Raw genomic sequence first — 19,436 nt, 5'->3', positions numbered from 1 at the left:
CACCCACCCCACCAAACCTGCTTGTTTGTGTGTGTGAGAGAGAGAGAGAGAGAGAGAGAGAGAGAGAGAGAGAGAGAGAGAGAGACTGTGGATGGCTGCAGATCAGTGAAAATCACATTTTATGCTCTTCCTGACAGGACCTGTTTCAGACCACCCAGCTGAGCTCTGTCCCTCTTGCTCTCCGTTATAACTCCATTACAAAGCCTTAATTCAATTTCCAGTCACTGCTCTGGTACTGTGGGGCACGTATCCATCCACTCACAAAAATACTCAAGTCTAGGTTTTCTTTTCTTTTTTTCATCACATCAGCAGTAAGGCCCATGTACATACGTCTGGTCTACAAGATTAATTTGTCTCACGCCGAATGAATTGTTGTTGATGAGCGGTTTGCAGTTTCTTGCCATGGCCAACAGGGGGCACTGCACTCTTACTGATTGGTATGAAGAATTGAATGTGGAATAGTTCTTGCTCTAAGTGCCTGTTTACTCTGACCATCAAACAGATGTTTTATGATATTCTAATTTAGCCTTACCCCATAAAATACTCCAAAATATGAAACAGTCAGTGGGCCAATGTGAAAAAACCTGAAAGATGACAGGAGATGCTGTGGCATACAAACAAAAATAGACAAACTATGACCTTCAGGCAATGGTCATCACTAACCAGATAACCATCCATACACAAGTAAGTGCACATTTACATTTTTTTAACCTGTTTCATCATTGTCTTTCCCCTTAAAGGGATTGTATTTAAAGCCCAGATGGTGTAAATATAAATAGTTAGGAGGTAAACGCATCTCTGCACATTAAGTACACAACGAATATGTGTGTATCTTTACAGCAAATATTAAGCAGCCATTATGTATTATTTTATTGTACTAACTTGTACTTGAGCCCTATTGTGCAGTGTTGAAAGAAGTACCCAGCTCTTTAATTTAAGTAAATTAAATACTAAATAAAATACCACAGTGTATACTCTGCTACAAGTAAAAGTCCTGCATTCAGACGTTTACTTAAGTAAAAGCCCAGAAGTATTAGCATCAAACTATACTTGAAGTACAAAAAGTAAAGGTACTAATTTTGCAGAATCTATATAAGACATGCTGTATTGTATTATTGCATTGCAGTTATTGATGCATTAATTTGTACATGCAGCTGGTAAAGTTGGCGAAGACGTATATTATATTCCAGTGAAGCTTGTGAATTTTTTTTTATTTTTAATCTGAACTTTTAAAGCACCTAAATTTAAGACTGTAAATGGTAAGACTCAAGTGCAGTACAACTACCTCAAAATACAGTATTTGAGTAAAAGCACTCATGTGCAGAGACTTGAGCGTCACCGGTTCCTTCAGTTCGTCGGTGTGTGTTGGGGCAGGAGGAGGAGGAGGAGGAGGAGGAGGGAGTGCGTAAAGTGTGCGCCTTGTTTGGAGTCATGTTACGCACAGGCATGGAGAGCAGCGCCGGGGAGGGACTCCTAACATGTGGGAAACCAATAACTGTTGCGCTTAGCTGGCCGTCTCACTCTCTGTGATCGGGGGACTTTCTGGGACAGCGCAGCTCTGTCAATACACCTGCACACTCCCAGACGTATTTGATATCGCAGGCCTCGAGTATTCACGTTGTAGCCTGCAGTTATTTTCGCTGGAGTTGCAGTAATGTTAGGCAGCGGTAAGTCAGCGGCCGCCGGTCCCAGAGAGCAGCGGGGGAACGCGGCCGAGAAGACGATGGACCCCATTGGGAGGCTCGGTAAGGAAACTTCCAAACCGTTAAGCTCCTTTCCGTTTCTTTCCTTTCCTTTAACGAGAAAAAACACCATGATGATACTTAAATAGGACTTAAATATGAGTTTAGTCTTTTCCCCCCCAGGTATCGCCTCATATCCCATTAACGTATCTGAGTGACTGTGATTTTAATCACACTTTATAATGTATTCATACAACATTTGAGTAGGTTGTTAGTAGTCTGTTGTATTTTAGTGGTGATAAAGAGGCTTTTATCACGGTGGTTTGTACTTGTCATTGTCATTGCTATAATACTTAAGTACTAGTGTTGCATCCTTTTAAAATAGATTATTTGACTTTCCTTATGTACTTTCCTAGCTACTGGTGAGGACTATTTGGCTTCATTTAAATATATTTTGTTAATTCAGGACTGTTTATTGTCTATGTGCTTGTTGCATACAGTTGCCTGCTTGTACCCTCAAGTAAAAAACAACAAAACAAGTAATAGAGTGGATATATAGAGAAAACAGTATAAGACGTGTCTAAGAGCTCTTTTTTTTGCTGGTAATCAGCCCATAATAGCACATCAACCAGAGCTGAAATGGTCAGTGTGGGTGTATCTGAAGTGATCATGTGTTTGTGAAGTCACTCATGAGCCCACTGATGTGATTCAGGCTCCTCACGGTTCCCATCCCAGCCTACTGGCTCTCAGTCCAGCAGTCATAGGCTGCTTCACTCAAGCACTTCCAGCTCATGGTCACACCTCGCCCCAAAATAGACACCTGCTGAACAACGACTGAGCACCTGTCAGGATCTCTGAGAAGATACTGGATGTCTGGAAATCTGGACCACTCTTTGACCTATTTATCCTATGACAAATTATATTTTTACATTATTGGGTTAACAGCATGAAATTAAGAATTTAAAAGTTTTGTATAACCTACGGAGAACTTTATTTGGGACATAAATACGTGCGATACAATGACTGTATCCATGATTTCACAAATAAATATAGCACATCGTCTTGTAACATATCATATTTTGTTCATTTTTGTATTCAGATAACTTAAATCCTCCTCCAAACGTTTAATCCCTGAACACTGAACTTAAATCTTCACGTTTGCACAGCAGTGTGTGTGTGCACGGATCTGGACTGTGGCATTGACACAGCAGACTATGTTGAAACTCTGACACTATGCAGACACTTGTTCAAGCACTTCTGATGTTTGAGTTATGAAACTGTATATCCCGAAAATGTAATGCGCAACTGGCAACTCTATATTTGAGCGTCCCGCTAGTACTGAATAATAAAGCTAGTGAGGTCACACACCCCTCCCCTCGATCCCGACCCCGACCCCGACCCCTTTTGACCATGTGTCGTCGTAAATCAGTCAGGTGGCCTCCAACCCGAAGTGACTTAGTTTCGTTTTAATCCTTAGTTCAGATGGAAAACACCGTACGCTGTAGTTTGGTCATTTGCGTGTGGTGTCACATGACACTGTAGAAGCCTTTTAAGCCTCATGTGAACCTGAGGTTTGTTAGATTTGAGATAGTCTCTGTTTGAATCAACAAACAAGGGTGCACATGGACAAATATATTCCCTGCTACGTACGTCCCCAGAGGGTTTTTTAAATTTGGGATATGCTTTCAGAGATAGCTCACAGTTGTTGGCAGCGTTAACTACGCAACTCTGTGAAAGTGAAACATAGCAATAAGAGAGAACAACCATCATTTACACATCAAAATCCATAACTTTATTGATTTGGTCTGACATGACAATGGTCTGATAGGGATTTAGACTTCTCTGGGGTCTAATTGACCCCAAACACACAAATTTCACTCCAGTTTTTGCATTGCTGTCAATGTACAAAGAAATAAACAACAGTGCAGAAGTATAAACTATATATTCTGGAGAAATTAGAATGGTTACTCATTAAATTGTCTATCTTTTCTTAAAATCTGTAACCCTCTTTAGCTTCCAGATAGGCGAGACGCACACTGCGATTCAGGAGCATATCTTTGGTTAATATATATGTTGTTAATTAATATTTGACAAGATAATTAACCTTTTTTCTTCAAATGAGTAAAGAAACTAAAAGTCACTCTCCAGATATTTATAACTGATTTTAATCAATCTGTTAGCTTCACATAACATGACCTCCTGTCTGTGATTATGGCCTCTTCACTGTGTAGTCATATCCTGCTCATTGATGAGTAAATGAATGAATTCATTATGAAAGACAAAGAGGATGTGACAGAGTGATCCTTTTGAAGTGCTTGAAATGCATATTGCTTTCATTTCCGAAAACAATCATTGGCAGTAATTCTGTATTTCAAAAGAACAAAGTTTATTTCTAATCTTGAGAGTAACAATTCCAAAGGGCAGTATTTTTTTTTTGTCAAGCATTCCTAAGATCACCTTTTAACTCTGGATATCATCATTTTCAGTAAAAACTGAACCTTATGGTAAGAGATGTCCTACTTGCTAGCTGACCCGTCTTAATAGGGACAGCTGTGGGACAGAATTAGGGAAATTTAATTGGCCAATGGCCTATATCATGTCAACAACACCCTAACTTGTCTATCTTTATGCAAGTGTAGAATCCTTGCTAGCTGGCTCTCGTGACAGTTGTTATGTAGAGAGAAACGTGAACCATGTCCTAGGAGGAGCTGGTATGTGGGCCTGAGTGAAGAGGACTCATGTAGACACAACCTTACTGACCACCCGATATGGTTATTTTCATTCTGATCCACCCGCTGCTCACAGCGTGGACACACCCTCAGAGAAATGTTCCTTATGGGATTGATTTGAATGTGTATTTTTTTTGTTCTCACATGGGGCTGTTAGTAATTCCACTGTTTTACAAGTTTTTAGCTCTTTGATGGTCTATAGGCAAGCTGGTCCACCACTTTGGACCACCAGACTGAAATACCATTAACAAGGATGGATTGACAGACATTCATTGTTCCGATGAATCCTTTCGGCTTTTCATGTAGTGCTGAGGTTCACATTGATGCTTTTATGTAAATCATCATAGATTAGAGTGAACATTCTGTCTGCTTGGTTACCAGATATCTGCATCAGCTGTACTTTGAGGCAAATTAACAAATGCTAGCAAGATACCATATGCTAAACTAAGATGGTGAAGATGCTAGCATTTGGAAAAGTCAGCATGTTAGCATTGCCTTCCAAACTAAGGACTTTCCCATCATCCTCGGTTATACCTTGTATAGTGCTAATTATCAAACGTTAGCATGATGTTGCTGTGCTAAATTGAGATGGTAAACATGATACATATTACATACTTAACATCAGCATGTTGGCATTGCCATTTAGAGACTGTTAGCATGTTGACACTAGCATTCAGCTCAAAACAGTCTTGTGCTCGGCTGGCAGCTAGCATGGGTGTAGACCCTTTTAACTGTCTTTCCTATCCAACGTTGCTAATTCAGCTTCTTTTCTCATTACTGTTGAAATGCTTGCTTTAAAATACATCGGCGTGGTTGCTAGTCAGTCAGCATACAGGGCTTTGACTATCTGATGAAGTGGATGTCAACTAGATTTTCTGCAGGGGCCAATGAAGAGAAAACACAATTCAGCTCTCTAGCCTGAAGAATCATGCCCATCCCTCCATTTACACCCTTAAATAAAGAGGCTTTCAGGATCGTGTAGTGTATGAAAATGTGAATGTGCATCTGTTTAAATGAACTGTGCAATAGCCAACTCTTTCAGCCTTGTGCACCCTTGTTCTGTAAGTTTTTAAAACGATGCACTACAGGAAAGCAAGAACATGGATTTGGCTAAAGATGCAATAATAAAAGGTGAAGCAGTGGGTTGAGAGAGAAGCTGTTAAGGCTGTTTGGGCAGCTTAGCGTGGTCAATGACCTGCAGTTAATCTGGCCCATGTACTCTGATTGTGGGAATGCCTTGCATGTGGTAACAGCTTGGGAAAACAGGGTTGTTATGGATGGAGGGCTGGTAGGGGGATTTCTTTGTGTTCTACCCTGATGGGGAGAGATCCACGGCTGCACTCAATTGGTTTCTAGTCGGGGGGAGGGAGAGCAGTTACCGTTGTGCTGCAGCTTCGGGGGCCCTTCAAGGAAGTTTGTCAGCCATTTGGCACAAATAGTATGAGGACTGTAATTTAAGTTAAAATAAAACTATGCCAACTGTGTCTGGACAAATGTTTTTGGGTGAGCAAAGGAGATTTAATCCTGAGGATTCATTTGATAAGAGTGAGAGTTTGCTTAGACTTTTTCTTTGAAAAGTCCTGAAAGAGAAAAATGCTCTGTGAGAGGCCCCATTCATTCCTGCAAATGAAGCAATGAGGCATAGCGGAATGTGTTTAATGAACACGTATGTCACAGTTGCATGATTTTGTCATAATAAGTTACATATTATTTCATATTACATATTATGACCATGTACTTAACTAAACATTTAAAAACGAAATTGTCAGTTGATTTTAGTGATGAGAGTTAGTGAAAAATGTCCACTTTTTGAAAATGTAAATGCAGAAGCGTTATACCAGTTTTGTGCTTGAATGTCTGAACATTTTCATCCCAGTTATTTGAAATTTGGCTTGGGGCTTCCAACACACGCCATTTCCTCCCTCTAAGACAGCTGCTATCAAGGCAAAGTTCTACTTTCCACATCTGCGTGCAGCCCAGAATTTGTGTATGGATGGTTTTGTTCCACACTCCAGTCCATTTGGTGTTGCACCTCTAGCTGGTTTGCCAAGAAGAAGAAGTCAACACAGTGGATGTTTATTTTGATGAGAGGTTGTGCGAGGATATCTACCGTTATAAACATTTACAATAATTTGTCTTTAAAGTAATACAAAGACAGCCAAATGGCGTTGAAGTCCTGGCAAACAGGGTTATGGTGCATTACCACTACCACTAGAATGGAGTGTGTATCAGGAAATGTGTGGAATGCCAGACCGACGCAGACCAAATAATCAAGATTAATCAGTAAATCTGTCCTAAATATACAGCCGCTTCATTTCATACATCATTTGGAGAAAAAAAACACTTCATATCATGACAAAATAATCAAACAATATGGAGTATATTAACAAAACTTGTATAACTCTACATATGATTCATGCAGAAATGTCCACTCCAGAGTACTGGATCCCACCCCGAGTTGTCTGTTCTGTCATGTTTGAACTAGTATGTAAACACTTGGATCTCAATTCACCTTCAACCCTGCAGTCCAAAGTAATAATCAGCTTTAGGCTAGACCTGCAGCTAACAATTGTATTCATTCTCAATTATGTTGTCAGCTTTATTGTTTGTTTGAGTAGCTATCTAAATGTTTGGTGTATAAATAATCAGAGGAAATAAAATAAAAAAATAAATAAAAAAAGGCCAATGGGACATCTTCAAATTGTCTTTTTTGATAGTCCAAACCTCAAATATGCTCTCCTCCTCTGTTTCAGTGATACCACATGTCTGGGCTTTAACTTACTGTCAACTCTCCATGTTGGACTCAAACCTGTGTTGTGTGTCCAACATGCTTCCTGCTTTCAGCTTTTATTTTCTTCTATAACATGCCCTGATCCTTTCAATGCTGACAACAAATACTAATATATGTCTCCATTCTGAGGCTCTGCCTCTTTTAGCTTCTTGATTAAATTCTCATATGATGGTTATAGGAGCTATGAATGGTTCAGCCAGGCAAACTCTGTCTGTTGGCCTTCTCCTGTCCCAATGCAGATATAAATCTACAAAATATCATGGCCGACATCTCAGCCTTTGATTTCTCCCAGCTTCATTCTTAAAGTACCTTGTTCAAGTCAAGGCTGGAAGAAAATGCAAAAGAAATGTTACTTTGTTCAAAAAAAAAAAAAAATCAAGTCGCTTTCCAACATAATCTATAAAAGCATTCACTCAGCAAACAAAAAAAAACCTTCAGCACAGGTAAGTTCCTCCGCGATTTGTATATAAAACACAGCCTTGGGTTTAGGGTAAGCAGAACAATGTTGACTGTATGTGAGGTCAACTTGTCAAATACAGTCAACAGGGTCTGTTTTTGTATTGCTGACATATTGCAGTTGTTTGAGAGTTTGGCATTGTAAAATGTTTGGCAGATGAGGTTGGAAAAACAAATACCTGCAACATTATCAGTCTTGGTAGCACTTTGTGCTAATTAGCAAAGCATGCTAACACACTAAACTAAGATGGTGGACATGGTAAACATCAGCATGCTAGCATTGTCATTGTGAGCATGTTAGCATTGAGCTGAACGCCCCACTGTGGCTAATCAGAGCGTCACAGAGTGAGACGAATATTTTTAGAAACCTTACACACCTTGACATAACATCAAACTGAACCACAGTTTATTTTTAGAGTAAATCTTCCGGTTTTGTTTTGTTGTTGTGTGTGTGTGTGTGTGTGTGTGTGTGTGTGTGTGTGTGTGTGTGTGTGTGTGTGTGTGTGTGTGTGTGTGTGTGTGTGTGTGTGTGTGTGTGTGTGTGTGTGCGTGGCTGTGTGTGTGTGTGTGGGTGTGTCCCAGGGCTGCTGGATAATGAGGACGTACGTGTGATGATGCAGGGCTCCAACATGGTGAAAGTTCGCTCTTCAAGGTGGCAGAAGAGCCGACACCTGCGGCTGCTGGATGACGGACTCACTGTGTGGTGTGAATCCACTAAGAGCTCCAGGAAAGCCAAAGCCCAGCAGACATGTGAGTATTGCTGAAACTTGTCTTTATAATCAGGAAGTGTGTGTGTGTCTTTAAGGTGGAAAAGAGGTTAAGGACCAAGGTCTAGTTTAAAGAAGTGAGGTGGGTTAAAGAGGTAATGTAGCTCTGAATGTGAGCGCACTCATGAATAGAAATTGGTTCTGAGAGAGGAAACTTGAGCGATATCAGATTAGAGGAAAAGGGCTTTGACTGGAAGGAAACTGGTCTCCAAGGGTGTAAGTTGGAGAGCAGGTCTTCCACCAGACCAGTACAGACTGGGAGGTAAATCGGCCCGCCCATTCAGCCGGCTTATTGTTCAGACTTGTTGAGCTGTTTTATCTCGACTCTTTCTCATGCCCTCACTTCTACTTTGCCTTATTAAAGGGGCCGTTTGCCTCCACGGCGAATGAGGAGTCTTATTGTGGACTCGGCAATCTGGCTAAATAATCATGTGTAATTTATGTACCGTTACATAAACCTGGACTTGCAAATAATCGAGTGCAGTATGCTGGCTCACTTTTATTTAAGGTTATGGGTCAGAGGACCCACAATGCACCAAAATTGTGTGAGTTATTCTGTATTACTGGGAAGGTAATATGTTATCATGCTTACCAAAATAATGTCAGTATACCAAAACCACATAAATTGCTGCACAAACCCAATAATATATAACTTCCTTGATAGAGACTGCTATTAGTTTATTTGACCTCAGCGGAGGCAATTCCATGCTTCATATTGACACAGAAAAGAGACTCAAACAAAGGAGATTAGACTTCAGAGAGAATTCCAAAGTGCAGGGCATTGATTTCATGTTTACATAGCTAAATCTTTGAGGAGAATGAAAAGCACTCAGCCTCTTTCATTTTCTTCCTCGTTGCTTGATGTTTTAGCTGTCCCACCTTTCCTCTGTTTGTGCGCTCCATCCTGATGCTGAAATGCAGTTTAATGCGACCCCCGCCAGCTTTACAGAGAGGGAGGGTGGGTAGGAAGGTTTGGTGAAGGCAGTCTTGATTGTGCTGCAGCCGCTCCTGAAATAGACCGAAGAGTGGTCGAGTTGCAGCGTGTAACACTTGAGGGCGACGCGTGTTACAATGTTAGGACAGTGGGGCTTCTTCAGCGGACAGATACTGATAATCCACACTGGCAGGCTGCTGGGGAACATACCTGTGTGTGTTAAGGTGTGTGTGCGTGAATCCAGGAGGTTTGGCTCAGTTCCTCTTTTCCGAGGTCCAAGGGGGTTCTTCAGGTCCAGTGTGATCTGGCACTTGCAGTTCAATGCTGCGCCTGATGCTCACTTGGCATTGAACACAACACAACACACACACACACACACACAAACACACTCACATTAATGTCACTTTTACCAAGTCGCTGGGAAGACAACAACGGAGGAATGTGGAGTCATTTTGAAGAGGTGGGTCAGAGAGGCTTTATGACCTCCAGCAAGAGAATGCTTCTATTGTCAGGACAGACAGTGCTTAATACCCAACTAGACAAGCTCATGTACTGAATCAAGTTGTTGTGTTAGGATGCAAGGAGCCAGTTTCTTTGTTTGCCAGATGTGTCCAGACTCACCAGAGCTCTGCAAATACGAGATAAACAGATCACAAGACGTTGTAAATCTCAACCACTTTGGCCTGTGACATAAATAAATAAAAAGTATAAAAAAAGGAAAGTTTTCAGCCATGCATCATGTTTGTTGGGTCGTCCACTTTTTTTTAATATATATATATATTTTGATATTGTCCATCTAGATCATAGTGTGAATCTAACTGTGAAATATCTCAACATTTACAACATGGATTGGTATTTTATGTTTTTTTTTTATGGATTGGTATTAATTACTAGCATGCTAACAGCTTATCTTCATGTTGAGATTTAGATAACGCAGCCTCACAACATGGCTGTAGATACTTTAGTCCTTTTCTTTATATCCCATATATCAACCCTCAAAATAAACCTGTATAGCCACCATGTTGAGATAATAACTAAAACCCTGCTCAACTTCCATCCTGCTTGTCAGCAGAGCGCAAAATGAAACTGTCAGTCTGTGTGCTGTTAAAGTCGCAGGTTAAAATGTTCCTGTTGAGAAGTAGTGCATGCTATATTTTATAGTCCTGTTTCTATGGCACTCTGCTTGCTGAAAGCACATGACGGTAGACATAGCTGCTCCACTCCTTTGTGGCAGAGCTCTGTTTACTCAACAACACAAGAGCTCCTCCACTATTATTATTATTATTATTATTATTATTATTATTATTATTATTATTATTATTATTATAATTGATATACTCTTATTACCTTCATTATTATAGATATCTTTATTATTCATAGTGGTAGTGTTGGTGGTGGTTGTAGTAATACATGTTTCTTTTTCTGATTATTTATTATTCTGATTATTATTATAATGTGTATGTATGTGTCTTTGTATGTGTATATATTATTTTCTTTTCTGACCCATATTTATTTGTTTATTTTTTGTTGTTGTTTGTCTTATGATCTCCCTTTAGCCCATAAACCCCACCCCTTTCCCTCGCATTCACCCTATAGACTTTGTCCCAGACTGTCTGTGTAGACACATACATTGCAAACATGCACATCCCGGCACGCACCCACACACACACACACACACACACACACACACACACACACACACACACCCACACACACACACACACACACACACACACACACACACACACACACACACACACACGGACCCACACACACACACACACATGTGCATACACACACACGCACACAGACGACTGACTGTCTGAACACAAAAACGCACACGCACACACAAGACAACAACTCTTGTCCTGTAGTCACTGTTTTTGTTTGTTTTTTGTTGTGTTTTTGTTGCTCTGTTAATGTTTTGTCTTCTGTCTTGCAACAATAATAATAATAAAAAACTATTATAAAACACATGCTCAACTGACACCCTGCTTGACTGTAGGCAGGGCACAAACTGAAAGTGCAGCCTTCACTTGCGTGTCAGTTTGTGTGCTGTTAAAGTCGCAGGTTAAAATTATCCTGTTGAGAAGTATGCATAGTACATGTTATATTTTACAGTCCTGTTTCTATGGCACTCTGCTTGCTGAAAGCACATGACGGTAGACCTTTAGCTGCTCCACTCCTTGCGGCAGAGCTCTGTTTACTCAAAAACACAGGAACTCTTCTTTCCCTTTCCTCTTCCAGTCGCAGTGACAGAAGTGGAGTGTGTGCGTGAAGGCTGCCAGTCCGAGGCGCTGAGGCGGCTGTCGGGGTCGGTGCCGGAGAGCCAGTGCTTCACGGTGGTCTTCAGAGGGGCAAGGAAAAGCCTGGACCTGCTGTGCCCCTCTGAGGATGATGCCCAGCACTGGGTGCGAGGGCTCCGCACTTTAAAGGAGCATGTGGCCAACATGACCCAGAAGCAAAAACTGGACCAATATCCTGCCCAATTTCCAATATGCTAGAATAAATATAGCCTAGCTGAGGCAGCATTGCTATGGCGACTGACTCTGCTTGTCACATGTGCCATCCCACGTCCACAGCATAGCTAAGGTGAGCAGTAATGACTTCACAAAAACGTCTTGTCTAAATATAGTCCAGCCATCACTGTTAGTTATAATCCCTCATCGCCAGAGGATAATATGACTGTAGCTATCAGGTAGTATAACATTAAGATACTCTCTGCTTCTCCAGAGAGATATTTTTAGTTTTGTGAACATATCACAAGTCATCGGGACAATTATATTGATGCTATCTTGTTATATGTTTCATAAAGTAGCCTGGTGATGTGCAGGTGACAACGAACTATAATTAGTCTCTTGTTGCTGTTGACTCCTTCATGCAGTTGGATAAGAGTAAATATATTTGACAGATGCTTCTGTCCGTTGAGATTTGCAATAACTACCTGAAACATGTATTTTCATGGTAGAAGCTACATGCCATTAACAATTGGCTATATGCTTTTTGATGTGCCGGTTTGCGGTGCTGTTGCATTATACTGTTTCTATTATTTTGTCCACCCCCTTAATATCGATGAGGGTGGGCTAAATAAAAGAAATTGTATAATGTAAGTGTATCTGCACATTATGAATCCAAAGACTGCCTTAATCGATGAACTGTGGTCTTTAGGTGTTTGTCTGGTTTTATTCCTTAACCCTCTACACTTGGATCCGAGGCTACCTGAGGAGAGCGGATCAGAACCAGGATGGCAAGATGAGCTACGACGAGGTCAAGCGGCTGCTCCAGATGATCAACATTGACCTGAGTGAGCAGTATGCCCGCTGTTTGTTCAAGGTCAGGGGCATCATGTGTATTGTGTTAGTTTTCTTCACCTTGCAAATATATTCAGGAGATGTCATTTTTTGTGAGCTGACTACTGAAAGCCTTGGATGTAAGAAGAGAGGGAATAATGTAGAGTTGGTGATATTTTTGCTCGTGTCAGTTGACTGTGACACCCTGGAGTCTAGAGTCTGTGTTCAATTACCAAGCCAGCGGCAAGCCAACCACCAACCCCCCTCCATTCTTCATCCCCTCCCTCTTATCTTCCACACAACAAATCAAGAGCTAGTTAAGTATTTGTTGCGGGGCATTACTGCCTGCTATGTCCCTCAGCTCTCTATTATAGCAGAATTGTTGGTTTTTATGCTCCTTCCCGATGCAATTTTCAATACTGACCTTCCTCAGAGAGTCGTATTTTTAATGTAAGTACACACAACTGGGTTGAATTGTTTCATCACAGGGAATTTGAAGCATTCCCAAAGTAAAAACACGCTGCGTTTGATGTCTGTCTCTGTGTGTGTTCGATTGTTTGTCTTTTTTAACTCATCCCTGTCCCCTGCATCCTAGAGGGCTGACCGATCCGGGGATGGACGTCTGGATCATGTAGAGATCGAGGAGTTCTGCAGGGAGCTGCTGCGACGGCCCGAGCTGGACTCCGTCTTCAGACACTATTCAAGTAATGGTTGTGTGCTCGCCACTGCTGAGCTGCGCGACTTCCTGGGGGACCAAGGAGAGGACGCCTCATTGAATCATGCTCAGGGCCTCATACTCACCTACGAGCTCAATGACTGGGGTAGGTCCAACAAGCAGTCATTAAAGGCTTCAGAGAATCACCACACAATATTTTCATATAAACACTTTGTCATTGTTTGAAACAATGACAAAGGTGTTTGGCAAAAACCCCCACTGCATAACAACGGGATGCACAGAAGAAGAAAAAAAAAAAGGAGAACACTGATAGAAAAAAAGAGCAAAGGGGCTCATTCATAAATAAAGTAAATAATAACATAAAATAAACTATTGTTGACTTGACCAATGTTGCATTTTGTTTCTCATAAACTTAACATTGTAAATGGAAGAATATGTTATTTTTTCTCTCAAAAGTTACAAACATAATTTAAACTAAATGAGTGAGATGCTTTTAGAAGATGAAGATTAGGAAATCTATGTTGTAAATTATTATGAAGATTATTAAAAGTTTCCAAAATAAAGTTCATAGGGTGCAATGATTTAAATGCTGTTTAGATGTTCAATCAGTGTGAGAGAAGAAGGCTGTGAATCAGTGTAAACCTGGCTTACTCGTCTCACATGTACCATAGTCCTACATGTTGTTTAAATCCTTGAGTCTCACCAGTTTCTCTGATGCATTTGCTAAAAGATCCTTTGAACATGTTTGCCATCTATTGCAGCTCAGAAGAACCACTTCATGACCCAGAATGGTTTCACCATGTACATGCTGTCCCGGGAGAATGATGTTGTGAACCCTGACCATGCCAGAGTCTACCAGGACATGAGCCGCCCCTTGTCCCATTACTTCATCTCCTCATCGCACAACACTTACCTTACCAAGGACCAAGTCACCGGCGCCAGCAGCACTGAGCCATATATCAGGTATTCAGAGAGAGACTCATCAAACATCAACCCATGCTCAAAACCTATTCAGGTCTTCTTCGTTTGTATGATCCACCTGAGGTGTGAGATCAAGTACGTGTCTTTCACTGACAGGGCTCTGAACCAGGGCTGTCGCTGTGTAGAGCTGGACTGCTGGGATGGAGATAAAGGTGAACCTGTCATCTATCATGGCCACACTCTCACGTCCAAAGTCCCTTTCAAGGAGGTCATTGAAACCATCGCCCAGTACGCCTTCAAGGTAAGAGGAACTTGATTTAATGGTGTAAAGCCTCAGCTATGGCAGTATGCTTGCTGCTCCTCGGTAATGAAATAAGTGAGTAGCCAGTAAGACTTCTTGCTTTCACAGCCCACTGCACTTCTTGTGGTTGCATACTTGGCTCTGAGGCAACCCTGTGGTATTTTGCCTTTGACAGACTATAGCATTACAGTGTTAGATCTTACATTGCTGTCAAGTGATCTAATTGCAATTTAATGGCTTTGCATACTGTATGTTTTCCCGTGTTTCTCCCTACAGGCATCCCCGTACCCTATCGTCCTGTCCTTGGAGAACCACTGTTCTGTGGAGCAACAGGCTGTCATGGCCAAACACCTCCGCACCATCCTGGGCAGCAAACTGCTCACCAAGCCCCTCAGTGCAAAGCCACCGAAGGATCTGCCTTCTCCTGAGGTGCAACACACACAGCTGGATTATTATTTTTCAAAGACATCTGTCTGTCTGGTTTTCTCATGAAGTAATTTGTTCCAATAACCTTGGTTGCAGGAGCTTAAGGGTTGTATTCTGGTAAAAGGGAAGAAGCAGATTCCTCACTTGGGCCAGCTGAGCAAGACTGGCAGCCATGCCAGCTTCTCTTCAAGCTCTGAAGATGAACTAGCAAACAGCAACAAGAACACCTCCAAGAAGGATCCTGCAAAGGTCAGTTCAGGAAGACTTGCGATTACGCCTTGGAAGCTGTTCAAGGGTTTTAGGTAATCGTCCAATTTTCTTTTCTGTTTGAATTTGCCCTTCCCAGGTCTGTTCGAAGCTGAGCCCAGAGCTGTCAGAGCTTGTGGTGTACTGCAGAAGTGTTCCCTTCCGTGGCTTTGAAAATGCATGTGAAAAACCTCCCAATGAAATGTCCTCCTTCTCTGAAAGTGAAGCCCTCAGGCTCATCAAAGACTCTGGTACAACACTGGGAATAATTGCATCTTGACATTACAGATAGAAAGTCAAAAAGATTGTCTGACATTGCTTTACTGCAGCTGATACTACACAAAAAATAATCAGCCTCCAGTGTATCATGGCATGTGGATTTCTTCTTTTTATTTGCAGGAAAGCTGTTTGTGAGACACAATAGCAGGCAGCTGAGCCGGATCTACCCCTCTGGCCAGCGCCTCCAATCATCCAACTATGATCCTCAGGAAATGTGGAACGGAGGCTGCCAGATGGGTTAGTATTCCAGACTAGAAGCTTGGATGCTGTTCTAATGGCAGCACATTAAGGCAATTCATTTGGAAAACATTATGTGTTCAGTAAGTGCCAAAGAAATGTTATACTGACTAATTCCTGCTAATTGCTGCTCGATCAAAGCACGCTGATGTCACCGGCTTTCACTGACTGACAGCATTCACTTATGCTTTGCTGTTTTCTGTTGGCACAGACAGTGGCTTGCCGTGTTACTGACTCCACTGTCTGTGCTGTGCAGTGGCTCTGAACTTCCAGACACCCGGAGAGCAGATGGACCTCAACCAGGGTCGCTTCCTCCCCAATGGTCGCTGTGGATACGTTCTTAAACCAGCCTTTCTGTGCAGCCCCACCTCCGAATTTAACCCAGAGAACACGGGAGGAGGTCCCGGTCACATCCCCACCCAGCTGACTATACGAGTGAGTGACCTATTGAGTGTTACAGCAAATTCTGATTGGTTGACCCGAAACCATCTTAAAATCTTACTTTGATTTTTGATATACTGCAATACAATTCTGTACACCTATTGTGTGTTTGTTTATCTTGCACATTTCCTAATTTTTCCCATTCAAGTTTTTGTGATCTTTCTCTGAAATGAGGCACTAACAAATTTAGGCCGTTATATGCTGCATATATTGTGAGGGCCTATTTGGTGTTTTGGGGCTGTACAAATAAAAAAATACATTTGACTTGACTTGAATATAGTTTCACCATCAGGATTTGATGTAATGACTTCTCGCACTCTGCTTTTCAGATAATCTCTGCCCAGCAGCTCCCAAAAATCAACACAGAGAAGGCTAGCTCCATTGTGGACCCACAAGTGTGGGTGGAAATTCATGGGGTGGCTATTGATAATGCAAGAAACAAAACTCACCGCATTGACAACAATGGTAACTCTGAGATGTCAAAAATCACACAAAAAAAAAACGTTTACAGTGAAGTGTCGACCTCATATTATAACCTATATGAATGTTTTAAGCAGAACACTGTATTTTCATACAGACCTATTTTTACTGTGAAATAATGTTACTGTATGCTGTAATGCTGTTTGTCATTGTTTTAATTTATAATTATGGGAATGCAGAAGGCAACAGATGATAGTATTAAGCAGCACAGATCTTTGATATATGTGTGCAGGATCCTTTCCTGTCCAACCCAATGAATAGTTTGTAAAACACACTGGATGATGTATTTACAGCTCTTGTGCACCCTCTACAGGTTTCAACCCACGATGGGACTGCACTCTGAGCTTTCAGCTGCAGGTCCCTGACCTGGCCCTGGTGCGCTTTGTAGTGGAGGATCATGATCACACTGCCAAAAACGACTTTGTGGGGCAGTTCACTGTACCTTTCATAAGCCTCCGAACAGGTGCTCATAAAGGTCCCCTGTGCATATTATAAACCGGTCATCGCTGTGGCATGTTTGTAACATACGCTCTCTTCTCAGGTTATCGACACGTTCATTTATTGAAGGCAGATGGTTCCAGTCTGTCCCCCAGCTCACTCTTCATCCATGTCAAAGTGACCCGCAGAGGAGTTCCCATCAAATCTGTGTCAGAGCGTATGGCCATTGCCAAAGGCAAGGCATGACGTGCATCTGAACTGAGCTGCATTTTCCGACAACAAAGGTTGGAAAAGGAGCCCTGAATGTGAGCAGAGAGAGTCTGCTTCTGTTGCTGCCAGCCAGACTCCCAGCCCAGACCTCAAGTCGTCCAATTTACACTGAGCCACTTCCGGCGGCAGGGGGAAAGATGTTGTTTTTCAGAGATGAAGAAGTGGGCTGGCTCTAAGCAAATTAATTGCCTCAGGCTGTTTAATGAATCCATGATACACTGTGGGAGTATCTTGTCAGAGCTGCTCTGGAAACAGGGCACAGAGGATTGTGGTTCATACATTACACCAATGTGGGACTTGTTTCAAAATTAATTTTACTGTTTTTAACTCTCATGTAGGCGGTTGTCATAATCTGTTGTGAAAAAGTGTTATTTCATCCTTTTGTATTTTTGATTCTAGAAATATTTTTACATTTTTACACAGAAGTATTTGGCTTGAACTTAAAGACTGAAGAAAGGCAAGGAAGGATAAAAAGAAACAGCACTTACTTAAACAAGCTGTCTCATACATTAAGTGGGAATCCAAGCATGTTCTTAAAAAAAATTATAGATATTACCGTTATGATTGTTTGTGTTTTAACACTAAATGTGATGTAATTCATATGTATTAATGTTTCAGTGATCAGATTGTTTTATTCATGGTGGTTGAACAAATGATGATGTCTTACTTGATACTCCAGATACTTGGCACTTTTAATGTTATGTCAATATTTTTTCCACAAATTACAAATTAACTTGAAATATAAACAGTATTAACTTAAACGTGACATTCTTACAAATGACAGTGTTGTGTTTGCCTCATTACACACATGTCAACATAACTGTTAATGTATTTGCTTGTAGGCTCCTTACTATTAGCAAACCTGCAACATTCTAACATAACCACCTATTACTTTAGGCTCCGGTTAATCATTTAATACTCTTATGAGCTTCCCTGATAATAAAACGGTGCAGTATTGAAAGGTGCTGCGCATCGATAACTGTAATTACAGCAATAACTTATGCGGATGGATTTAAATAGCATGTAAGAAATGGTGCAGTATGACTTTGCAGTGTTAAAGCGTAAAAAGCCTATGTTGTGTGAGTAGCAGTTACTATTATGTATGCAAGAGAAAATACTGTTTTCATAAAGGCACTAATAACATATTGCTGTGTTTTGGTATTGCTTGTGCACACACTATGAAAAAGAGAGAGAGATAGACAGAGTATGTGTGTATACAGAGGTAGGGGTTGCGCATGATACAGCGTATGGAGGGATATGTCCACATTGCATTTGTGGTTTGCCTTTAACACTAAACTTAACAGCTAAACTCCTTGCAGAGTGGTAATCTGTAGGAGAAGGGCAGAGTGCTGTGGGCCTGTCCTAAAACTATTAAAGACACACCTTTAAGCCACACCGTTGCCCTGGGTGACGTCACTTCTTTAAGATGGACATAGGCATTGTAGCCCCCACAAAACATTTGTAAAACAATTATCAACCAAGAACACAGCCAGCTCACTACCATGTTATGAAGGGCATCTTATGTGAACATGGTACCATATTGGTTTTGTCACTTTATATATATACATATTTTAGGTTTATACTACTACACAATATCTCAGTCGAAAAACATTGTACTTTTTACTCCATTACATTTGTCTGACAGCTTTAGCTACTGATTACTTTACATAGTACACATGTCTATGCCTTTGTGTCCCAGTGAAAACCATGCATCTCCATCATGCAGCAGTATTTTTAATCCAAGAACATCACATATAAATGTAAAACGATTAACAGATTATTATAGCCTTTATTTAGAATTTGGGGTCTCTCATTAGAAAATGTTACCATACTGCTTTAATCACTGAAATCAGGTTATCAGTGTTGGAAAAAGTACTCAGATATTTTACTTTAGTTAAAGTATCTAAACTAAAAGAACTCATTTTCCAAAAGGCTAATTAGAAAATACACGATTTTAATTTCCCTTCATGCAGACCACGTGGCTCTAATCACACTTGTATGTGTAAGAGAAGAAGAGAAAATCCGGAGCGTCTGTTCACCATAGCCTCTTATAACAAGGAGAGGACAACAGT

The 19,436-nt window shown here is 41.1% G+C and overlaps 1 protein-coding gene across 1 annotated transcript; it reads left to right on the top strand.

Moving 5' to 3' along the window:
• Window positions 1-1,526: 1,526 nt before the first annotated feature.
• Window positions 1,527-18,494, top strand: plcd3a (phospholipase C, delta 3a). Its single transcript, XM_084036971.1, has 15 exons — window positions 1,527-1,745; window positions 8,241-8,408; window positions 11,607-11,835; window positions 12,563-12,692; window positions 13,245-13,470; window positions 14,087-14,288; window positions 14,403-14,547; window positions 14,824-14,976; window positions 15,070-15,222; window positions 15,320-15,470; window positions 15,619-15,735; window positions 15,992-16,170; window positions 16,506-16,641; window positions 16,970-17,119; window positions 17,198-18,494. Exons 1-15 carry the CDS (start codon window positions 1,655-1,657, stop codon window positions 17,338-17,340), a joined length of 2,373 nt encoding a protein of 790 aa, XP_083893097.1. The 5' UTR covers window positions 1,527-1,654; the 3' UTR covers window positions 17,341-18,494.
• Window positions 18,495-19,436: the final 942 nt, after the last annotated feature.

Source organism: Eutrigla gurnardus (assembly GCF_963514095.1).
Source record: "Eutrigla gurnardus genome assembly, chromosome: 20".
NCBI classification, from domain to species: domain Eukaryota; kingdom Metazoa; phylum Chordata; class Actinopteri; order Perciformes; family Triglidae; genus Eutrigla; species Eutrigla gurnardus.
Note: the sequence above shows the minus strand (reverse complement) of the source record. Positions and strands in the feature narration are given on the sequence as shown.

Bases quoted from the DNA above. Each gene is read 5' to 3' on its own strand.
- plcd3a (XM_084036971.1), top strand. From the start codon at position 1,655: ATGTTAGGCAGCGGTAAGTCAGCGGCCGCCGGTCCCAGAGAGCAGCGG. The intron at 1,746-8,240 runs GTAAGGAAACTT...GGTGTGTCCCAG, and splicing joins GGACCCCATTGGGAGGCTCG to GGCTGCTGGATAATGAGGAC. The intron at 15,223-15,319 runs GTCAGTTCAGGA...TGCCCTTCCCAG, and splicing joins CCAAGAAGGATCCTGCAAAG to GTCTGTTCGAAGCTGAGCCC.